The sequence below is a fragment of the Taudactylus pleione genome, unplaced genomic scaffold (genome assembly GCF_031769625.1).
Source record: "Taudactylus pleione unplaced genomic scaffold, aTauple2 ptg000012l, whole genome shotgun sequence".
NCBI lineage: Eukaryota > Metazoa > Chordata > Amphibia > Anura > Myobatrachidae > Taudactylus > Taudactylus pleione.
In genome coordinates, this window is record NW_028284415.1 from 16654734 (window position 1) to 16678726 (window position 23993).

The window sequence follows — 23993 nt, forward strand, 5'->3', positions numbered from 1 at the left end:
TACCAGAGATCCTATGTCCATTGGTTGGTACAAAACGTTCTCGCAGCAGAAAGAAGAATTGACGAAGGTCTTGAATCATCCCCTTTGAAGAATTTCCACTTCTGGTATCCCAATAATGCAGAATTAAGAAGATGTCTAAAGAGATGTTTCTAGAGTGATGGTGTTCCTATGTTTGAAGCTCCTGTAATGTCATGTTTGGAAGAAAGTTTTTCAGTTTCCTGGGCGTCTCATTTTTTCATGTTCTCCTATGTATTTATTTGGGTGTTCGGAGTCCACCCTTGAAGAGGGGGGTACTGTCACAATCCTGGCTAGTTTTTACCTTTTGTGACTTACCTCTGCCAGCTGCTCCATGGATCTGTGTTTGTAATTCTCCTGGGACATCTGCTCTGGCTGAATCATGCTGGCTGTAACATCTCTGTGTGTGCAGACTGCTCTCCCCCCACACTGATTAAACACCTGGACCCTGCTCTGTCTGTGAGCATTGCTAGTCTTAATTGGAATCACAGGTGTGGTCCTGTTTCTCAAGGGCTGCAGAGATGAATACTCCCTCTGCATGCTGTGCCTTGCTCCACTCTGAATGCCACTGCCAGACCACCTGTCTGTATCCACCAATCGCTGCCAGACTCTAGGTATATAGATCCTCCTCTAATAGCACTCAGTGCTTGAACATCGTGTTACGTTCCGTGGTGTACTGCTTGTGCTATAGCTGTTCCTCTGTGTGCCAGTATGTCCCAGGCTCCTGCTGGTTCCTAGACCAGTGCTATCCGTAAGCCTGCTGCATTAAGCTATCCACGCTACCGGACTCTCACCTACGGCTCCCAGGCCGCTCCACGTAGCTTCCACGCTACCAGCTTCTCCACACGGCTCCCAGGCCGCACCAAGTAGCTTCTACGCTACCCTCTCTCACCCACGGTTCCCAGGCCGCACCAAGTAGCTTTCACGCTACCATCTCTCACCCACGGCTCCCAGGCCGCACCAAGTAGCTTCCACGCTACCAGCGTCTACCCACGGCTATCCAGCCGCTCCCCAAAGCCATCCAGCTACCAACGTCTACCCACGGCTATCCAGCCGCTCCACGTAGCCACTCAGCTACCAACGTCTACCCACGGCTATCCAGCCGCTCCATGTAGCCACTCAGCTACCAACGTCTACCCACGGCTATCCAGCCGCTCCACGTAGCCACTCAGCTACCAACGTCTACCCACGGCTATCCAGCCGCTCCACGTAACCACTCAGCTACCAACATCTACCCACGGCTATCCAGCCGCTCCACGTAGCCATCCAGATACCAACGTCTACCCACGGCTATCCAGCCGCTCCACATAGCCACTCAGCTACCAACGTCTACCCACGGCTATCCAGCCGCTCCACGTAGCCACTCAGCTACCAACGTCTACCCACGGCTATCCAGCCACTCCACGTAGCCATCCAGATACCAGTCTTCCTGCCGGTCCCAGTCCGGTTCCTCCAAGTCCACTCACCTCACGGCTCATTAGCTGCACCAAGTAGCTTCCGTGCTACCATCCATCTGCAGGCTCATCTACTGGTACCCCGACCAGCTCAGTCAGCCTACCTGCCGGTCCCAGTCCGGTCCCTCCAAGTTCCTTCTGGTCTCATTCCAACGTCTCCAGTTTCCAGTTACAGTCACTCATCACCAAAGGCAGTTCTCACTGCTACCCACTTCTTATAATAAACAGCTATTCATGTTAACCAAGGTTCCAGTCCAGCCGGCCTCCAGTGATTCCAGCTCATCACCTGATACAGGTAACTCGCTAGCACCAACTGTGACATACAGTATAGGCTATTTTACACTGTTTAGTATTTATATCTGCATACTTAACGATTAAAATATTTCCTATTGATTAAATGCTTTAAGCGCAGCTCATTTTTATGTGACATATATTTATATATTATACCAGTTTTTTTGTTGCAACAGCTGAAGCATTTATAGATAGGTAACTATGGGAAACAGTCGGGAAGCCGATGGATGGATCTCGACTGCCGGCTTCTCGACTGTATCATCTCGGCAAGGGTTAAATGACAGGCTTCGAAATCTCGACACCTGTCATTTTTCCTACGCTGGGAGTCCGACACCCAGCTTACCGATCAAAGGTAAGCCGGGCGACGGGCGCGGACAGCCGTGGGGGGGGGGGGGGGGAATGTGTGGTTTGGGGTTCCCGGGGGGTCTTAGGGTTAGGCACCCACGGGGATAAGGTTAGGGTTAGGCATCCCCCCGGGGGACTTAGGTTTAGGTGGTAGGGAAGGGGGGGATTAGGATTAGGCACTTAGGAAGGAGGTTACGGTTAGGCACCCCTAAGGGAGGGTTAGGGGGTAGAATAGGTTAGAGAATACTTACCTGGGGACGTTTGGGATTTTCAGTGCTGCCGGGATGCTGCTGTCAGGATTTGAACCGCCCGCCATACTGAATCCGGAACTATAAGAGCACTCATAATAGCGCTACCACTTGTTTTTCTTAAATTCTGTGGACACAACGCGGCTGCATCTTTGGCCACAGTTGCACCTTTATCTCTATGCCTCATCTGATTTTCAAACAATTAAGAAATTTCCATCACTATACATCTTTAGACATTCCATTGGTCGCACCATAGAAATTTGCGCCAGCCCTATGGAAGGTGCAGTTTCCCTAAATATGGCCTCCTGTGTGTGAGTGGCTGTGTGCCTTTAAACGCAGCCGCTTTCCGCAACACACCCGCGTCAGCTTTGCCGTCCCCTATTATCTCGCAGAAGAACCCACTAAAATTCTCAGACCCTGGGGTTTATTTACAAAGTGTCATGTTCGTGTTTATACCGGATATTTAAAAGGGCAGTGCTTTTACTAACAAGACACGGCAAGCAAAAGCACTGCCCCTTTTAAATATCGGGTATAAACACAAACAGAAGTGTCGGGTTTGACAACACGACACTTCAGAAATAAACCCCCCTGTGACTGATTCTGTGCTGCGTGTTTGTGCACAGGACACATCCATGGCGTGAATTGGACGTATGCGCAGTACAAAGACGCATTTGTTAACTGTGCACATATCAGCACTAAGTACACCTCTGAATCAGGCCCAGTATTAGAACTGCCAGTATCGGAGGCACAGAGTCTAAGTTTAGCCAGGGAACCCTGCAAGGAAGTTTGTACTGGTTTCTAGCATTATAGGCAGTTAGTGAGTAACCCTGATAAAAGTCATCAAGTCGGGTTCTGGTCAGTGCCGCAACAGGGCAGCAGTGTGCCTTGGTCAGCCCCACCTCCTGAACGCATGACATCATAATGACGTGCCGAGGGAGCGGGGCCACTAGCACCGGAACGTACAGCACTGCCAGGAGCGTTCATCACAACTCTACAGGCTGCAGGGTGCCTATCTGGAGAGTCCACAGAACACTTTAGGGAGCACTGCAGCAGCAATACTGGCTGCTGGGTGTTCTAGGCACCCTGCTAGCTAGATGCAGGGGCCGTGGGGCAGCAATGGTGCAGCCCACAGAGTCCTACCCACAGAGGTGGTGGATCCAGAAAAATATACACTGAAACAGAAACAGAGTTGGTAAAGTAGGATGTGACTCAGGATAGGACTGTAGACCTAGGGAGTGCAGCATATGCAAGAGTGTGGTGAACTGTGACAGACAGATCCAGTGTCAGTAATGCTCTGTTAGCCACGAGTGGGATGCTGTTCCTGGACCCGGCACTCCTGATTCACTGCCGCTGGGGGCTTGGGGCAATGCTGACTAAAAGATTAAAATACTATTGCCTCCTAATTCTGGGCATGTTGCCTTTGCCCCGTACATTGGATCCTTTGTTGCCAAACCTGGAAACGAACCTGGCCTGTTACTTCCTTGCCGCATTATATTGTTGCACACCCTCATTTTAAATATAACAAGAGGTCAGACCATGCTAAGACTTGAAATAATGTTGTAGTATTAGGGATGTTATGGGCCCATCTGATAGGGTTCACCTTGACATTTAGGATGGTCAAGCATTTTTGGCCAAACATGTACTAAGAACCTATACTCCATGTTGATTGTAGAGTTTATCAAAATTGTTTTGACTATCATTATTCTTAGTGCTTAGAGTGTGCACCTGTATTTTCTCAGCATGGTAACACCTCTTATTATGTTTAAAATTAGTCCCCTCCCCTTTCCCTCTACCTGTGTGTTTATATTGTACACTTGAAGGCTGAGACTCCTTCTGCTTGTTATTAGAAACCCATTCCTCTGCCTTTAGGTGTTTATAATCAGCACAAAGTCGCAGTATCGATTGAGACTCACAAACTCAGAAATGTATAGAAAATGTAATGGGTGTTTTGGACGGTGACAGGAAGGTGCCTATTCAGACACATGGAGACGGTCCGTCTTATGGGCATGTATTGAGAGTGTCAGGGGATGTAACAGAAGTTGCCGAGGGCTTATATGCACACTTGCATACACTGGAAGCCATACTCTGATGGAGAATGTGCTCCTAGCATGGGGCTGGTGCAAGTTTCGAAATTGTGACCAATGGATGCATGAGTCGAATCTAAAGATGCACAAAGTGGTATTACAGTGTCTAAGGATGCTGAAAGTGGACGTCTCAGTCCTTGCATATACAGACACACCGATGGACACCAGGGAAGAGCTTGTAGTGGCATTAGCATAAAGTCACAGATAAAAAGGGGGGAATTGGGCTGCACATCCTAATTTCAACATAATAAGAGGTGCTACCATGCTGAGACCTGTAGTTCTAATGCAGAAAGAAGAGAGGAAGCAGATGCACACTATAAGTACTAAGAATAATAAATATCAACAATATATATATAATAAACTATCAATTTACATGGTTTTCTATAGAGGTTCTTAGAACATGTTTGGCCAAAGATGTTTGCCCACCCACCACATCACAGATGCAAGACCTGCAAAACATGCAAACACGGATGCTGCAGCGTGCAACTCAGAGTCAGCCCCAAAGCTGTGTATATCTGCTGTTCAGGACTACCCTGCCTTTATTCAGTTATCAGACAGTGTCAGATACAAGTGATAGACAGTACTATATAAATCAAGCAACACTTCCACAATGAGTCATAAGACCACAGTGACATCATTATCCAAATATAAATTATATTTCACATGAGTGACAACTGTGTGACTATGAACTCACTAGCAAGTAGTCACATTACTGAGGCCTTAGGCAGTAAATGCATTGATAGCATTCTCAAGAATATTAGTTCAGACTATAACATTGTTGTACAAACTGTGATGAGGTATACACTTGTATATGAACCAATATCTGCTTCTGAACGTTTACTTTTTAGTAAATACAGATTTTTTTTTAAAACTTCACCCAACGTTGGAGCAGTCTCTCCTTTCTATTTTTGGATGTACAAAGTCCATTATATTGAGTAACACCTAACCCAAGAGCATTCCTCCTGGCATCATTTAGGACTATTTACACTTGGACATTTTAGTTTAGTTTTCAGGTTAGTCTGCACCCTAGAAGCAATTTCTTGCTTTCCATACCGCAGTTGCACTGATGCATCTATTACCACTTAACATTTGGCAATGTGATACGTTTGTGGTCTTACCTGCAGAAGCTGTTTCTCTACATCATCATGTACGAGGTCTATAGACATCCGCTTCTCCCTGTGATACAGACATTCCTGAGCTACCTATTAGGAAGTACAAACAATCACACAATATAATTAAATGACCCTTTTGTAGTGACAATGCTACACAACTCAACACAGGCATACAACACAAACAACCTATAGAGAAAACAATGCATACTCTTTTCATATATGTGTGTACAGTTACATGCTTGTAACTTGATACAGTGAATGGACAATGAGAACAAAAGTCAGACCTGCTGCAATGGGTGCTATACATTTGCACTTTACAAAGCGCAAAACTACCGACAGTACAAGACCTTCTTTGAGTGGTGTGAGCCTTGATTTATGCAGGCATGCCTAGATTTATAGCGGGAGCTTAACTACATTGATTGCAGGGGGTGCCATTGCTATGGGGCCTTGAGGCATAGGGGTCACCTCTGGGGTGCATCTCCCCTGCACCCAGCTCAAATCTAGCACCTGATCACCAATAAGGGGTAGATTGGCCATGGCCTCACTAAGCCGCTTGATCAAACACATGTACAATTTTTACATTATTTTAATTATTACCACTTTGAAATTATGGGCTAACTTGTAGGAATTGTGCCGATACCTGCATCTGGCAGGCTAATACATAAGGTCCAATACAGATGTGTCCCCATACACCTATCCTCAACACACTATGCAGCCCATAATGCCTGTGAGTCGCGCTGAGCAGTGTAGTATAGCCAGTGATGTGCGGTCAGGGGAGGCAGAGACTTTGCTGTCATACTTACGTATACTCCAAAGTTTTGACTATAAAAATAATGAAAAAAAAATATATATATATTAGGGATGTGCAGGCTCGGATAGGTTCGAGTTTGCACGTTGAGTTCGGATTTTTCCCTCCAAAAAAACGGAACTCAGAAAGAGGCAAAACGTCATCTTACATGGACGAACATCATCATTCCTGGACAAAAGATGACGGTCGCGTCGGACAGTGGCGGTCGCGGCAGGAAAGTTGTGTGTTTCTTTTTTTGTGTGTGTGGGTCATGGGCACTGACATTGGCACTGCAAATGGGGGGCGCTACTGGGGGCACTGTATAGGGGGGTGGCCGCTACTAGGGGCACTGTATGAGGGGGGGGGCGCTACTGGGGGTACTGTACAGAGGGGGTTGAAACTACTGGGGCACTGTATAGGAGGACTACAACTGGGGGGCAATGCATAGGGGGGAGTACTACTGGAGGCAGTGCATGGGGGGACTACTACTGCCGGCACTGCCTAGGGGGACTACTACTGGGGGAGATGCATAGGGGGACTACTACTGGGGGCACTGCATAGGGGGGACACTTCTGGGGGCACTATTGGTGGCACTGCATAGTGGGACCACTACTGGGGGCACTGTATATGGGGCACTACTGGGGTTGCTGCATAGGGGGACCACTACAGGGGGCACTGCATAGGGGGGCCCAAAGCATATTCTTGCACCTGGGCCCACCACTATCTAGTTTCGCCACTGTGCCCACATGAATCCTTGGGTTCATATATGCATCTGTAAATCTTGCTCTGATACCAACCTAGTGCCTCCCCAGCCATTTACCTCACCGCACGTCACTGAGTGTAGTGACTTTTCTTTAAATTTGCATCTTATTCGCACCACAGATGTCATAAAACACTTCTCTGTACCAGAGATGTCATGCTGTGACTTTACCTGCACAGGAATTAGTTTTACATTTGTTCAAAGCCGCAGATGAAGAACAACAGGATTTGATGTGAAAGAAAGCCGTGGCCGCTGCATCGTAGCACTTTATATACAGAATCTGACTCATTCGCACACAGATCTACAAATCAGTGCAGTTTTGTTAAGCACTTTTATTAGCACTTTTATTGCATCGCATTGTGACTTATACCCCTTTTCCACCTAAATTCCGGGTCTGACCCGGAGTTGGAACAAAGTTCCTATCCGGATCAAACCCGGAATTTTGCCGGCGCCGACTCTGGATATTCATCGTGACCCGGAGTGCGCTGTTCTCACAGCAGGGTTTCACGGGCTACGCCCGTGTTAAACCCTGCTAGTTACCTGGGTTGGATTGCCGGGTCACTCGACCCGACGATCCAACTCTCTCCCCTTTTACACCAGGGAGCTGCCCGGGTTAACCCTTCAAAAACCCGGGTTTTAGCTCTGGTGTAAAAGGGGTATAAGTTGCATATTTGAGAGAAAAAGATGCTCGGTGCAAGCCATGGAGCACGAGACATGAAGGGTTGTTTGGCATAACTGCAGCAATAGTGTATACGGACACGTCTGAAAAAAGGAATCTGAATTCAGTATTACACAGGTTCTCAAACTTGGTCCTCCGGACCCCAAACAATGCATGTTTTCCAGGTCTCCTCACAGGATTACAAGTGAAATAATTAGCTCCACCTATGGATCATTTAAAATGTGTCAGTGAATAATGAACACACCTGTGCACCTGCTAGGTGACCTGGAAAACGTGAATTGTTCAGGGTCTTGAGGACCGTTTGAGAACCTCTGCTGTATTAGACTCTTAAGTTAATTGATTTAGCTCCACCTGTGAATCTTTTAAAATGTGTCAATTAGTAATGGGTATATTTACTAAAGCTTCTAAAACAGATAAGTGGTGATGTTGTTCATAGCATCCACTAAGGTTCTGTGTATCATTTTCTAGAATGCAATAGAGAAATGATAGCTAGAATCTGATTGGTTGCTATGGGCAACATCACCACTTGTCTGTTTTAGAAAATTTAGTAAATCTACCCCTTTGTCGCATAAACGAGGCCAGTTAGGATGATTTAGGGCAGTATTTCTCACTGCGTACACCTATAGATACAGTATATTTGTCCAATCAAAAATTTGGTCCATTTTCCAGTGTTTAGGAGCAAATTTCTATTGTTATTTGCTCCCGTATATAGTATCAGATTTTCCTTCCCACAAGACAGATCAAACAAATATATATCTATAGGTATGTAAGCAGCCTAAAGCTGGCCATACTCGCTACAATTATCGGGGCGATCCGCGGATATCGGGCGGATCGCCCCGATAATTGTAGCGTGTGTGGGGGGGGACCGAGGGTTAAATATTGCTCCAGCATGCCTGTCGGATTGTCCAGCATGCCTGTCCAATGCAATATTTACCGGTAAACTGTCGGCCGCATCGGGCAGTGTATGCCCAGCCGCGGCTGACAGGCAGATATATCCTGTGTTCCTTCCCATGGAAGGAACAGGGAAATGTCTCTTCCCCCAGGGGTGGAGCGCAGATGTCGGCTAATACACTGTGAGAGAAATCTATGTAATCTCACAGTGTATGCCGCGGACATCTGCGGCTGGCAGGCTGCCAGATAAAATGTCTGTCGGTCTGACAAACATTTTATCTTGCCATGTATGCCCAGCTTTATAGTGCATGTTTTCCATGTCTACTCAGAAAAATCACAAATGAAATAATTAGAACCACCTGTGGATCATTTCATATGTGTCAGTCAGTAATAAATACACTTGTACTCCAGGAAGGAGATATGGAAAACATGTGTCCCAGTGACTGTATTTGAAAAACACTTTTTTTAGGGTATTAAACCCAGTCTGGTGTATCTATGTCATGTTCCACTGCAATTTATTTTCTATAAGTCTGTTGAATGTGCATTGTGTTTAACAGTTTAACAATCTGTATCAATGTGGTGCAATCTCAGAACTGTTTGGTCTTCAAATGTTACATTATAGAGAATAAATAAATTAAAAGATTTACAGTGTTTGTAGCAACTACTGTCTACTTTGGAGCATCTATTGTTACCTGGCTGGGTGTACGGTGTGTTACAGTACAGCCTGGTTACGCTGTTTACTCACTCACAGTACTCAGCCTGGGGACATTTAAGACGGGAGTCTCGTGTCACAACCTTAGTAATACAATAATATAAGTGTAAACAAGAAAATCTTCAAGTGAAAATGTATTGTGTTAATAAGTTTATTTCTATTTTAGCCCTTTTTTTGCTTACGTGCACAAAATAGACACAGAATATACCCTAAAATGATATTCCAGTCTATGTAACAGTTTAGTCTGTGATTAGATTGTGACATCAATGCAGTAACACAACGTAACAGACATACACCAAACCAAATATTCTCCAACTATCCAACTAGTTAATTGGTTGGAATGAAAATCTGGTAATGTATGGAGGCAAATGACACTCAGCACAGTCAGTCCTCTCATAATGTGCGGGGGGCAGGGGGAGCGATCGCACTCCCCACCAGCACCCCTCTGTGCATCGCAGGTGGCCACAAAGTATTTTTTTAGTTTCTGTAAGGAGGGCCACACCCCAACCCAGTACCAGGGTCCAGCATAGCTGTTAGTGGCCCAAAATCATGTAGTGAGTGCAGTGGAGTCATAGGGGTAAATTTACTAAAGTGAGAGTTTTTAGAAGTGGAGATGTTGCCCTTAGCAACAAATCAGATTCTAGCTATTATCTTCTAGAAGGTGCTAGTTAAATGTTAAGTATAATCTGCTATGGGCAACATCTCCACTTCTAAAAACTCTCAGTTTAGTAAATATACCCCAATGTGTTAGCATTAGGGATGTTAGGGACCCATCTGATGGGGTTCACCTTGACGTTGTGGATGGGCAAGCAATTTTGGCCAAACTAAGAACCTCACTTATACTCCATGTTTATTGTAGAATTTATCAAAATAATTTTGACTTATTCTTAGAGCCTAGAGTTATATTGTTACCTGGATTGCTATGGGCAACATTTCCACTTTCTAAAATCTCCACTTTAGTAAATATACCCCATAAAGTCTATGCAGGTTAGTTTGTGACTAAAGCCCCGTACACACTGCACGATTTATTTGAACGATAATGATATCTTTGAATGATATATGGTGTCATGAGGGGCGTGCAGGAGGGAGTGACACCAAAATGCTGGCTCCTCTGCAGTGACAGGAGCCGGGCGCTGCAGTGTGACATTCTTCTGCAGCACCCGTCTCCTATCATAGAAGAGGAGCCGACAGTGCTGACAGCCCAGTCTCCGGGGGCAGCCCAGCATCTCTGGCGGTGCTGGGCTGCCCCCGGAGTGAAGTAATCGGGATCCTCACAAGGCCACGCCCCTTTTCTGGGTGCGGGTGCGCCTAAGGCACGCAGGGATAGTCAGAGTGCGCACCTGGTGTCACCAGACACGGTGACGCTTCTGGACTAAAAGACCTTTTTTTAATGGTAAGATCAGGGATATGAGGATTAAGGGCCTGATTCACTACAGATCGCTATCGCAGCTGGGATTGCGCACGCAGGTCTGCTGCGAACATATGCTAATGAATGCAATTGCAAAGCCGTCGCACAGCCAGCATAGAAATGCCCACTACCGCTATCTCACATCCGTAATACCTTGCAGTCCTGTGTATACATTGGGAACATCGAGTAACATCGGCCCCTCATGCATAATTACAGCAGGTGTGACCTTACTCAGTTATTGCTAACCTTGTTGCACGCAGTGAGTACTCAAGCTGCGTATGCCGTCACAGTGGCTAATTTATGCACGCGCAAGTAACGGCATTCGAACGGACAGGCACGTCTGTGTTTCTCCGACAACTCCCCCGTCACCACCCCCAAACGCTGACCTCCTGTCACTCACTCTGCGATGGCTTTGTATCTGCATGCGTGATCGCAGTACGCACCATCGACCTATCTGCGTAAGCTGTTGCATTTGCGATCTGTGATGAATCAGGCCCTAACTTTGCACCATGTGAAAAGAGGAGTTGGGTGGATCAAGGATTCCTTGCTGAATGCAGATTAGGCACATATGTGCAGCTAGTTCGGCAATGCGGTAAGAAATAAAATGTAATTTTCTGGAACAGCATTATATAAGTGTGCTGGTGGGGAAGAATGCCCATGTAGGCAGGTAAAAACTTTTCCTCTGCGTAAAAAAAAGAACATGAATTCCCTGGTTGGCTAGAGCACTGGAGACCAAACCCCATCCTTTCACTTTTAACGGTTTGTGGAGACGTTGTTTGCCTTTGTAGTGTGGTTTTTGAACCTTAGTAACAGTGTTCAAGACTGGTATTTCCATAAGAGACCAATCATTCTGGTCTGTACACTATGTATTAAGGCTATTAACATGCTATTCAGTTAGTTGTACTGCCTGTTCCTCTAGTAACATATTGGAGATTATAATTATATCAGTAGTGTTTATTTTTCTGTCATCTAGACTCACTCATACAATACAACTAATCTCAGGTGGAGAATTCTGTTTGTTAATGGATTATGTGAGAAGTTACTTCAAACAAACTCACAGACATAGCGCTCTTAACTTACACAAGGCAGCCTGGTTTACTTTAACACTACTTTATTATCAATAGTGTTACCGCTAGGCTGTTTAAGTGGGGCGCCACACCCTGCCCAATTTTAATGGGGCAAAATGTGCTAGCGGTTCCCCGTTAAAACAGCATGTATCTTTCACCATAAGGGGAGAGCTTGGGGGAAATCCAGCACCCGTGTAAGTGCTAGGCACGCCCTGAAGTGTGATTATTGGGGGTGTGTCACAAGGACACGCCCTCCCTGGCCAACCACGCCCGTCTTTGGCACATGCAGAGACTCCCTGTCCGCGTCCACAGCACCCTGCCCGTAGTCTAGTGGGAACACTAATCACCATTCAGATGTGGAAATAAAATTAGTAGGTAATAATGTTTTCCAATTAACATAATAGTGCTGAATACCCAAAATCACAACATTACTACCAATTAACAGGTTGTGAATAACTAACTTTCCAAACCTACATATAGTATGTAACCTTTGGAATAAATATGAACCAGACTGATTTCATTTTTATAGATGTTGGTAAGGAGGTTAGCTATTCACAACCTGTTAAATGGTAGTAATAACATCTAGTAACTATTTTAATATCTTAAAACCACAAAAAAGCCTGTTACCTGGAGAGGTCCTTCTGTTTCTGCAAGTGCCCTTTCCAGCCGTCTCTTGACCTCAGACAAGGCATTTGTTTCACCGATTATCTGGTCAATTTCATGATTGATCTCAGATCTCCAGAAAGCTATGTCATTAACTCGTTCCCCCAAATCTTTACTAGTGTCATTCTGGACTTTTCTTGTCTTTTGGTCCTTCTCTTGTATGAGTCGACTGGTGTCCACACGTAATCTTTCTGCACTACGCCTGGAAGATTCAGATTCTCTATAATTGTTCTGACTGGACTTGTACCAGTCATCCGGAGTGTATCTAGTAAAAAGTGCTGTTCTGTTGGCAGGGAACGGAAGGCTTTGGGCTGGTTTAAGACCTGGAGCACTCTTGGAGAGTGGACCTAGTGTCGGCGTTGTAGATGCAACCTTATAATATGCACTTGGTCTCCATGGTAGACTCAAGCTATGGCTTAGAGTATAATGTGGGAATCGGTTCTTGTAACTTGAAGCCATTGTAGATATGGCTGGTAGAAAATTAGCCGATGTTGGCCTAGGACGAGCATATGTTGCCGTTAAGGTGGAACCAAGAATTTCCATGATGAGCACTGTTGCCTATATATAGAAAGAGAAATATTATGTCAATTTAAATGTAATCAATCTATTTATATATTTCATCAGCTGTGTTACTACTACCTTGATAAATGAATAGATAGTATACATAAAAAATAACCTGTAGTTAGCTTACCTAACGTATATATAAATAACACACATTTTTTTTACCCATCAGTAAGAAAAATGTGTAACGTCAGTAAAAGTGAGAAGCCCCTATATTGCCACTTAAATAATAGACAAAGTGTCACGCCAATGATTACAAAATGCGTAGGATAATGAAAATGCTACTATTAAGTTATTTTTATAAAATTGGCACTGAAAATATTCTGAATGAATGAAAGCAATGTACATGATGCCCTAATGCACGCCTCCATACAAAAAAGTACTAACTGTTTTTAGAATTCCATATACTATAGACTTAGTAGATTGTGTTGGATGCAAAGTAACTACCAATAATATAGTATTTCTTAGTGTATAAAGATTACAGCAGCACAAGCTATTTATTATTTTTCTCTTTGCTTCTTTAATGTATTATAGCCAAGCAATTAGCTGTAGTATAGTCTACCGGTAATGGTCAACTTCAAACTGTATTTACCAACATACCCGATAACAGTCTTGGTTGTTTTTATTGGATCATTTGCACATTGTGATAGTTTTAGTGCCAAATACACTGTGTTATCGAGCCTATTATTTGTGTCCAACATTAGTCATACAATGGGGAAGATATTTTACATAAGTGCTGTATTTATCATCTGGGTACATGTGAACAGGCTAAGTAACCATGCTAACAACCGGTTCAACAAACTACTGGATCGGTGTCATCAGCTGACTTTCCCATGCGTTCAGATGGCGGCATCGCCTAATTATTCTAGTATGCCCGATTAAAATCTGATTAATTGTATTTGGTTGTGTTGGCTACCACACTAATCTGTGTTGGGCCAACCTGGATGATTTACATGTGACCCTCTTTAGTAGACCTCTGGGGGTAATATTAGATACATGTTCACTATACAGGGGGTGTACTCTGTAAATGTTCATTGAAAGGATTCAAGATGTACCTGGAAGAAATATAAAGGGTAGAAATAGCATTTTGTGGCATATACAACACAGGAAGCAACCACTGTTTGAGTCAATGATTTCCCAACCCATAATAGACTGGAAAAAAAGAAGTCCTTTTAGTAAATGATAGCTACAATTACCCACTGATAAAGAGCATGTCAGCATTCATTAATTGTTTGCAACTCTCTGGCAATAAGAGATTGTGTTTCACCTCTACTTCTCTCTGTTGTCTCCCTCTAGATTCAATAGCCACACATGGGGATTAGTCTTCTCCCTGCAATTCAACTGTGTAGCAAATACATTCTGAGAACAATAAACACTTTAATGTTCTATAAATATTTCCTAACTAGCGTTACAACTGTGACTAATAGTAGTATAGACAGATATATATGTTTTAAGTGCACCAGGTAATTAAGCGACTGACGTATATATAATGCAGTTGTGATATAATTGTGAAATGTGCACTATTAGTTGTAGGTATGCTACATGCAAAAACGAGTTTTATCAAATAAATAACACAGTTAATATTTAAAACAATATTTCTAAGTTGGCGCCGTTATTTTCTTCTTTACAAAAGAGATATATATATATATATTTATATACACATACACACAATACCTTGAGATATAGAATATATATATATAATTATATATATATATATATATATATATATATATATACACACACACTGCCGTTCAAAAGTTTGGGGTCACCCAGGCAATTTCGTGTTTTACATGAAAACTGACTTTTATTTATCAAATAAGTTGCAAAATGAATAGAACATATAGTCAAGACATCGGCAAGGTTAGAAATAATGGTTTTTATTTGAAGTAATAATGTTGGCCTTCAAACTTTGCTTTCGTCAGAGAATGCTCCTTTTGCAGCAATTACAGCATTGCAGACCTTTGGCATTCTAGCTGCTAATTTGTTGAGGTAATCTGAAGAAATTTCACCTGACACTTCCTGAAGCACCTCCCACAAGTTGGATTGGCGTGATGGGCACTTCTTGTGTACCATGCGATCAAGCTGCTCCCACAACAGCTCAATGGAGTTGAGATCTGGTGACTGCGCTGGCCACTCCATTACAGACAGAATACCAGCTGCCTGCTTCTTCCCTAAATAGTTCTTGCATAATTTGGAGGTGTGCTTTGGGTCATGGAGGAGGAAATTGGCTCCAATCAAGCGCTGTCCACAGGATATGGCATGGCGTTGCAAAATGAAGTGATAGCCTTCCTTATTCAAAATCCTTTTTACCTTGTACAAATCTCCCACTTTATAAGCACCAAAGGAGCCCCAGACCATCACATTACCTCCACCATGCTTGATAGATGGCGCCAGGCACTCTTCCAGCATCTTTTCACTTGTTCTGCGCCTCACAAATGTTCTTCCGTGTGATCCAAACACCTCAAACTTCGATTTATCTGTCCATAACACTTTTTTCCAATCTTCCTCTGTCCAATGTCTGTGTTCTTTTGCCCATATTAAACTTTTCCTTTTATTGGCCAGTCTCAGATATGACTTTTTCTTTGCCACTCTGCCTAGAGGGCCAGCATCCCGGAGTCACCTCTTCACTGTAGACGTTGATACTGGCGTTTTGCGTGTACCATTTAATGAAGCTGCCAGTTGAGGACTTGTGAGGCATCTGTTTCTTAAACTAGAGACTCTAATGTACTTGTCTTCATACACAGTTGTGCACGGGGGCCTCACACTTCTTTCTACTCTGGTTAGAGTCTGTTTGTGCTGTTCACTGAAGGGAGTAGTACACACCTTTGTAGGAAATGTTCAGTTTCTTGTCAATTTCTCGTATTGGAATAGCCTTCATTTCTAAGAACAAGAATAGACTGTTGAGTTTCACATGAAAGTTCTCTTTTTCAGGCCATTTTGAGAGTATAATCTAACCCACAAATGTGATGCTTCAGATACTCAACTAGCTCAAAGGAAGGCCAGTTTTATAGCTTCTCTAACGAGCAAACCCTTTTTCAGCTGTGCTAACATAATTGCACAAGGGTTTTCAAATCATCCATTAGTCTTCTAACACGCTTAGCAAACACAATGTACCATTAGAACACTGGAGTGATGGTTGCTGGAAATGGGCCTCTATACACCTATGTAGATCTTCCTTTAAAAACTAGACGTTTGCAGCTAGTATAGTCATTTACCACATTCACAATGTATAGAGTGTATTTCAGATTAATTTAATGTTATCTTCATTGAAAAAAAAAAGTGCTTTTCTTTCAAAAATAAGGAATTTTCTAAGTGACCCCAAACTTTTGAACGGTAATATATATATATATATATATATATATAACATATCCAGGTGCGGCACTCGGCGGACTTAGTAATCGAAACAAAGAAACTTGATCCTTAAGCAACATTTCAGGCATTATTTGTCCCCTTCTTCAGGCTGCACTATACTGAGGAAGGAGCGTGCTGACCCAAATGCAGTATATATATATATATATATATATATATATATATGAAAAATAATAATAATAACGTGCGCTTAATAGTGTAGTATTTAGACTAAATGAACTTGTGCTCGATAGGTAAGTATTGTGCATACCAAAAAATAAACGATTAAAAGCTTATCTGATGTCCAGGTATTACTTCTACAGTCAGGAAGTACGTAATAAAAACGCTCAGGGTTTTTCCAAAGGATAGACCTGCTGTACAGACCTTAAAATTGGGCTTAGATTTTGCCCATAGAAAAGAAATATAGTGTAGTAATTTTATGCAAACAATAACAACGGTAGACGTACATGAATCTGCGTACCAAATAATGCATAGAATAGCATAGAATACAGCTGTATAACCTGCATGCAGATACTATAGAGACAGGAACCAGGGCTGTGATGGTTTTCAGACTAAAGATAATGACATTTTTCTTGTAACGTTTGTCTGAGGAAATAGCTGTATCCTGACGTTCCTACGTCTGGAGGCAGGTCTACCATTTGTGCTGTATGAAGACGGACGTTTATTGTAGATGACCAGGAACATGGAGGAGTGATACCTTTAGATGCACTTTTCTATGCATTATCTGGTACGCAGATTTATGTACGTCTACCGTTGTTATTGTTTGCATAAAAGGACTACACTATATTACCTTTCTATGGGCAAAATCTAAGCCCAATTTTAAGGTTTGTACAGCAGGACCATAGAAGTAATACCTGGACATCAGATAAGCTTTAAAATGTTTATTTTTTGGTACGCACAATACTTACCTATCAAGCACAAGTTCATTTACTCTAAATACTACACTATTAGGTGCACGTTTTTATTATTATTTTTCAGCACTTTGTTCTGCAATTTGCCACACGGATATTTGAAGACTGCATCCGCCTGTTATTCTCAGGAGTGTTCTTCAGGCCAAAAGTAATGGGACTATCAACTCAAAAGCTATTTCATGGACAGGTGTGGGCTGTTCCCTCATTATTTCATTATCAATTAAGCAGGTAAAAGGTCTGGAGTTGATTCTAGGTGTGACATTTGCATTTGGAATCAGTTGCTGTCGACTCTCAATATGAGATCCAAAGAGCTGTCACTATCAGTGAAGCAAGCCATCATTAGGCTGAAAAATCAAAACAAACCCATCAGAGAGATAGCAAAAACATTAGGTGTGGCCAAATCAACTGTTTGGAACATTCTTAAAAAGAAAGAACGCACCGGAGAGCTCAGCAACACCAAAAGACCCGGAAGACCATGGAAAACAACTGTGGTGGATGACAGAAGAATTATTTCCCTGGTGAAGAAAAACCCCTTCACAACAGTTGGCCAAATCAAGAACACTTTCCAGGAGGTAGGTGTATATGTGTCAAAGTCAACAATCAAGAGAAGACTTCACAAGAGTGAATATAGAGGGTTCACCACAAGATGTAAACCATTGGTGAGCCACAAAAACAGGAAGACCAGATTAGAGTTTGCCAAACAACATCTAAAAAAGCCATTACAGTTCTAGAACAACATTCTATGGACAGATGAGACAAAGATCATCTTGTACCAGAGTGATGGGAAGAGAAGAGTATGGAGAAAAAAAGGAACTGCTCATGATCCAAAACATACCACCTCATCAGTGAAGCATGGTGGTGGTAGTGTCATGGCGTGGGCATGTATGGCTGCCAATGGAATTGGTTCCCTTGTATTTATTGATGATGTGACTGCTGACAAAAGCGGCAGAATGAATTCTGAAGTGTTTCAGGCAATATTATATGCTCATATTCAGTGAATGCTTCAGAACTCATTGGATGGCGCTTCACAGTGCAGATGGACAATGACCCGAAGCATACTGCAAAAGCAACCAAAGAGTTTTTTAAGGCTAAAAAGTGGAATGTTATGCAATGGCCAAGTCAATCCCCTGACCTGAATCCGATTGAGCATGCATTTCACTTGATGAAGACAAAACTGAAGGGAAAATGCCCCAAGAACAAGCAGGAACTGAAGACATTTGCAGTAGAGGCCTGGCAGAGCATCACCAGGGATGAAACCCAGCGTCTTGTGATGTCTATGCGTTCCAGACTTCAGACTGTAATTGCTTGCAAAGGATTTGCAACAAAGGATTAAAAAGTGAAAGTTAGATTTAGGATTGTTTAGTTTGTCCCATTACTTTTGGCCCCTTAAAAAGTGGGAGGCACATATAGAAACCATTGTAATTCCTACACCGTTCACCTGATTTGGATGTAATTACCCTCAAATTAAATCTGAAAGTCTGCAGTTAAAGCACATCTTGTTTGTTTCATTTCAAAGCCATTGTGGTGGTGAATAGAGGCCAAAATATGAAAATTCTGTCAATGTCCCAATATTTATGCACCTGACTGTATATATATATATATATATATATATATATTCATTCACTTACACATATACTGATATATATATATATATATATATATACTGTGTGTGTGTGTGTATATATATATATATATATATATACACTGCATATATATATAATATATATGCATACGCATACTGTGTCTTTACTGCCCAATATTTAAGCACCTGACTGTATATTTTCAACGTTTCAGAGCAGCTCAGGCTCTTTTTTCAAGGAATACAGACTGTCTGCATTCCTTGAAAAAAGAGCCTGCGCTGCCCTGAAACATTGGAAATACACGTTGTGTGATTTATATGAAATACCCTGAATGCCGCTGCATCTTTTCTGTTTTTACTACACCATTCTAGCAGAGGGCTCCTGGGACGTTGTTTCTGGACACTGGAGTGCCGGATCACCCACAACCCATTGTTATATATATATATATAAAATAGGCAGTGGCAATGGAGGTCTTATGAAAGCAATAAACTATTACCAACGTTTCAGAGCCACTGCGCCCTTTTGTCAAGGTGACCTTGACAAAAGGGTGCAGTAGCCCTGAAACGTTGGGAATAAATAGTTTATTGCTTTCATAAGACCTCCAGTGCTGTTGCCTATTCATTCCATTTACCTATTGCCACAGAGGGCACGGGGGCAGCTTTGCGTGTGTTGGAGGTGTCCTGGACCATTTTGGCTTATATATATATATATATATATATATATATATATATATATATACATATATATATATATAGAACATGTAGAGGGGCACTCAATATTCCAATATGGTAATGCCGGGGTGCCTTCCTTGGAACAATGTAGAAATGCGGTGTCTGTTAACAAACAGCAACAGGCGGCACTCCACGGACTTGGTTAATGAAGAAAAGTGACTTTATTCGCCAACGTTTCAAGACCTGCGCGGTCTTGTCATCAGGGTGTGAAAGTGTGACATACAAAACAGCTTACCTTAAATAGCTGTGTACAAACGGAAGTGGACAGCTTACCTTAAATAGCTGTGTACAAACTCCGCTGCCTACAGCTTTGGCAGTGCGTGTGACTCAAAATCAGGCCTATGTTATTTAATAGTGTGCATATATACTAGGGATGTGCAGGCTCGGATAGGTTCGAGTTTGCACGTGGAGTTCGGATTTTTCCCTCAAAAAAAACGGAACTCAGAAGACGTCATCTTGCACGGACGAACATCATCATTCCTGGACTTATACTGTAGTAAATTGTGCTATATCCCATAGCAACCAATCAGACTTTGCTTTCATTATTTTGTAGAATGATCAAAACAAATGTCTGATTGGTCACTATGGCATGCATGCTATTGGATGACTTTCACAGTGTAATCTCTAATTCAGTTTCTCCACATTGGACAGCATTGTGCTGCTTTGGTTGTCATAGTTGCCTACAGCACTTGGGGCCTGATTCAGAGCCGCTCACTAGATGCGATCGCTCGTACGGTGTGTATGCAATTTGCGTAGGCAATGCTATCGCACAGCAATGCATTAGCACGCCCAGTATTTCTTAGAGAGCGATCACATAGTGTATGCAGACACCCACCAGCCTGTTTTATGACGCCCACTTGTGCAGGTCATTTCCAGGAAGTGTATGCAACCATCGGTACATCGGATGCTATCGCAGCACTTGAGGTTGACCATACCCTGCCACAAGCACTGCAAACGCTTCAGTGTAAAACAAGCCAGGTGACATGTACTATGATTCTTTCTTTTAATTATGCACACTTCTAATACGCCATTGAGATGCTCAGGCACGCCTGCGTTTGCACCTCCACTGCCCCGTTATTAATGGCCATCCCCTGTTACCACCTACAAACGGCTTCTCCTGTCACTCACTCTGCTGGGCTGTCTATGCACAGCGAGCGAATTCATTGTGAACTATCGCAAAGGTATGCGCATGCGTGCTGCGATGCCTACACATGCGCACAATGCATACACACTGCATACCATCGGCAGCAGTGAGAGTATGCATCTTAGCGAGCGGGTCTAAATGAGCTCCTTGGACATTAAATTTGAAACTGCCCAGGGTACTATTCGCTGGAGTTTAGATGTTCTGCCCAGGTCCACATGGGTTTCCGCCCACAGTCCAAAAACATACTGAAAAAATAATCATTCTAGTGCAGTGGTTCCCAAACTGTGCGCCGTGGCACCCTTGGGACACTTGCAGTGGTGCCTCAGGTTGGTAATCCAGCAGTAAATGTAATTATTTATGGTCAATGTAATGTAAATATGTGAACAAACAGTAGCGCAAACCTGTCCACCACCCCGTAACTGAACCTCTGGATGACAGGTCAGCACAATTTACTTCACTTTACTAGATTTTTTTCTGAATTTCTCAATAACAAACTTAAACTTAGGGATGCTGTGAAAACAAATCTGATACTTTAGGGCGCCGTGATTCAATAAAGTTTGGGAACCACTGTCCTAGTGTATATTTGTGGTTTTCATTGTTATTGAATATACAAACTCTTTCTATACAGTGCTGCATAATACGTTGGCGCTATAAATAAAAAGTAATATAAATTAGTTAACAGTTGTGGTAACCTGGGTCGTAAGATCCAACAATACTAAACTGGCAATAGCACATCCGTCTTAGGTGTAGCAGCGGACAGTCATACCTCTGTACTACAACATCTGGAAATAACCACAGCAAAGTGAGGAAGAGTGATGTAGAAGAGTAATAGCCAGGAAAGAGAAATTGGTAGCCAACTTAATCATTATAAACAAAATATATTGGTGAATCACTAGGCTGAAAATCTTGCAATCTGCTATATGCTATTAAAATAATATAAGATGAAAATATAGTTAATTAAAAGACTACATGCAAATTTTCACTGTTGACATATTCTAATCACCATTGCAAACTGAATAAAAATACCTTTATATTAAATTAAATAAATACTGCACTATATATGAATTACATTTTTACACAGAGGTACACTAATTCCAAATCATAAATATACAAAATGATATACTGAAACCTTGCATTCTATCCATTACACAAAGTACATCACTGTATAACTGAGACAATGAAACTCTATTGTGTATAGGTCTCTATCTAGTGTTGGTCTTTGGAAGAACAAATATCACATAATTTTGGTACTTAAAGGTGTAACAGTATATTGTAACCTGTATTAGTGGCTCTGTAGATGAAAATATATAAAACTAGTGACATTGCTATCCCTGTGCTGAAACATATATTGCATTTAATTATGATACTGAAATAGCAGTATATTGCCACCTGGACATACAATATATTGGCTCTAGAAGATGGATACGTTTTAAGGATAAAGTGATATCTGTAGTTAGTTCAGCAGCATATACAATTTATATAATTACTGTATGTATGTAGGCAGGGACTCACCTGCAGGTGAGTAGACAGATACTAGCGTACTCCTCTCCTCTGGCTGCTCCTCCTGCAGACACCAGTCCTCAGCATCCTAAAGCAGCCGGCTAATTCACAGACGTGCTCCCCCTTTATAAAGTCTCGGATTGACATGGCAAGTGGCCACTTAGCGGGCTGCACAGAGAGAGTCGGGCGGGATGTAATAGATAGCTAGCCAATGGCTGTGCGTGCACCGGAGCACCGGAGTTCCCATGGACGCCGCACTGTATCTAGCAACCTGAGTTAGTGATCTGGCTGAGAACTTGCTGGGGGGTGGGGAAGACAAGACTGGGCAGGAATGGAGGGGTCTCAGACCCCTGGGCTTTGTGTTATAGATGAATGCCATTCAGCACAGCATACTTATGAATTATCTACAGTAGATAGATATAAATAAATATTGCTTAAAGTCCCATCATAGTACATTCTCCAATGTACATATACAGGGCTGCAAGTAGGTTTTTTTTGTCATGCATGCTGAATATACTTTACATTACATAGTGCGAAAATCTATTATAAAATGACAATTCATAAAAAAAATATAATTTGCTTTCCTTTCTTGCAATGCAAATATTAAATAAACTAACTATAATGTATTTTATGCATCCTATATTAACCTAGCCTTAGTTTGTAATTAATAGTGCAATCAATTGTACCAATACATTTTTTGTTTTAAATATACCCAAAAACCCTATAGAGCATATTTAGTGTTGGCTGTACATCATGTGTTTTTAGTACAAAGGAGCTCATTCAGACCAGCTCGCAAGATGCGATCGATCGCTGGGCAAAAGGGGCTAGATATTTAAATTAAGCGATCGCACTGCGTCGCGTAAGGACAGTGGCGGACTGGATCTGAAAACAAGCCCGGGAAATTTCTGGACGCAGCCCTAATGAGGGCGGGTCTGTTGAGGGGTGTGGTCTTTTGAGGGGCGGAGTCTGATGAGAGGGCAGGATGCTCTCTTCTCGGAAGCAAGTATGTATATATAAAGTAAATATATATATATATAATATTAAATATACATATATATTTTCTTATGTACTTGTATATATAAATATCAGATATATTTATATGTTACATATATGATAGTTATATATATATGAAAAGTAATATACTGTATATCATATATCTATATAGACAGATATATCAATATATATATATACAATTACTTATCATATATATATATATATCGCAGCTGTGCTGGCACTCCCAATCTCAATGAAGGTAAGTGTGCCGGTGCCCTCCAAGTGACTGCTGGATGCAGAAACAAATATAGCAACGTGGCTGGCGGCACTCGCGGCGACTCCTTAATAAAGTGAAACAACTCTCAGTTGCAGATCAATGTTTCATGAACATTTAATTCATTTCGTCCTGAATGCCACCAGCCACGTTGCTATATATATATATATATATATATATATATCAATCTATATATAGATAATATATACACATATATATATATATAGATATATACACACACACACATCTATATATATATATATACACACACACACATCTATATATATATACACACACACACATATATATATCATCTAAATGATCCAAAATATTGTAGACTTACATTATAATAATATTATTTTCAATTTGCCAGCCCAGCCGCCACCTTGCCTGCTGTTGTCGTTTAGCAGCTGC

The 23993-nt window shown here is 42.2% G+C and overlaps 1 protein-coding gene across 1 annotated transcript in view; it reads right to left on the bottom strand.

Annotated features, from left to right (window-relative positions):
* Positions 1 to 22407, bottom strand: part of TEKT3 (tektin 3) — a 46804-nt gene extending 24397 nt beyond the window's left edge. Inside the window, exons 1-3 of the mRNA XM_088468458.1 lie at positions 22325 to 22407; positions 12481 to 13074; positions 5556 to 5639 (exon numbers count right to left, since the gene is read on the bottom strand). Of these exons, the coding sequence (XP_088324584.1) occupies positions 5556 to 5639; positions 12481 to 13059 (663 nt within the window). The 5' untranslated portion in view covers positions 13060 to 13074; positions 22325 to 22407. The remainder of the gene's footprint in view (positions 1 to 5555; positions 5640 to 12480; positions 13075 to 22324) is intronic.
* Positions 22408 to 23993: the final 1586 nt, after the last annotated feature.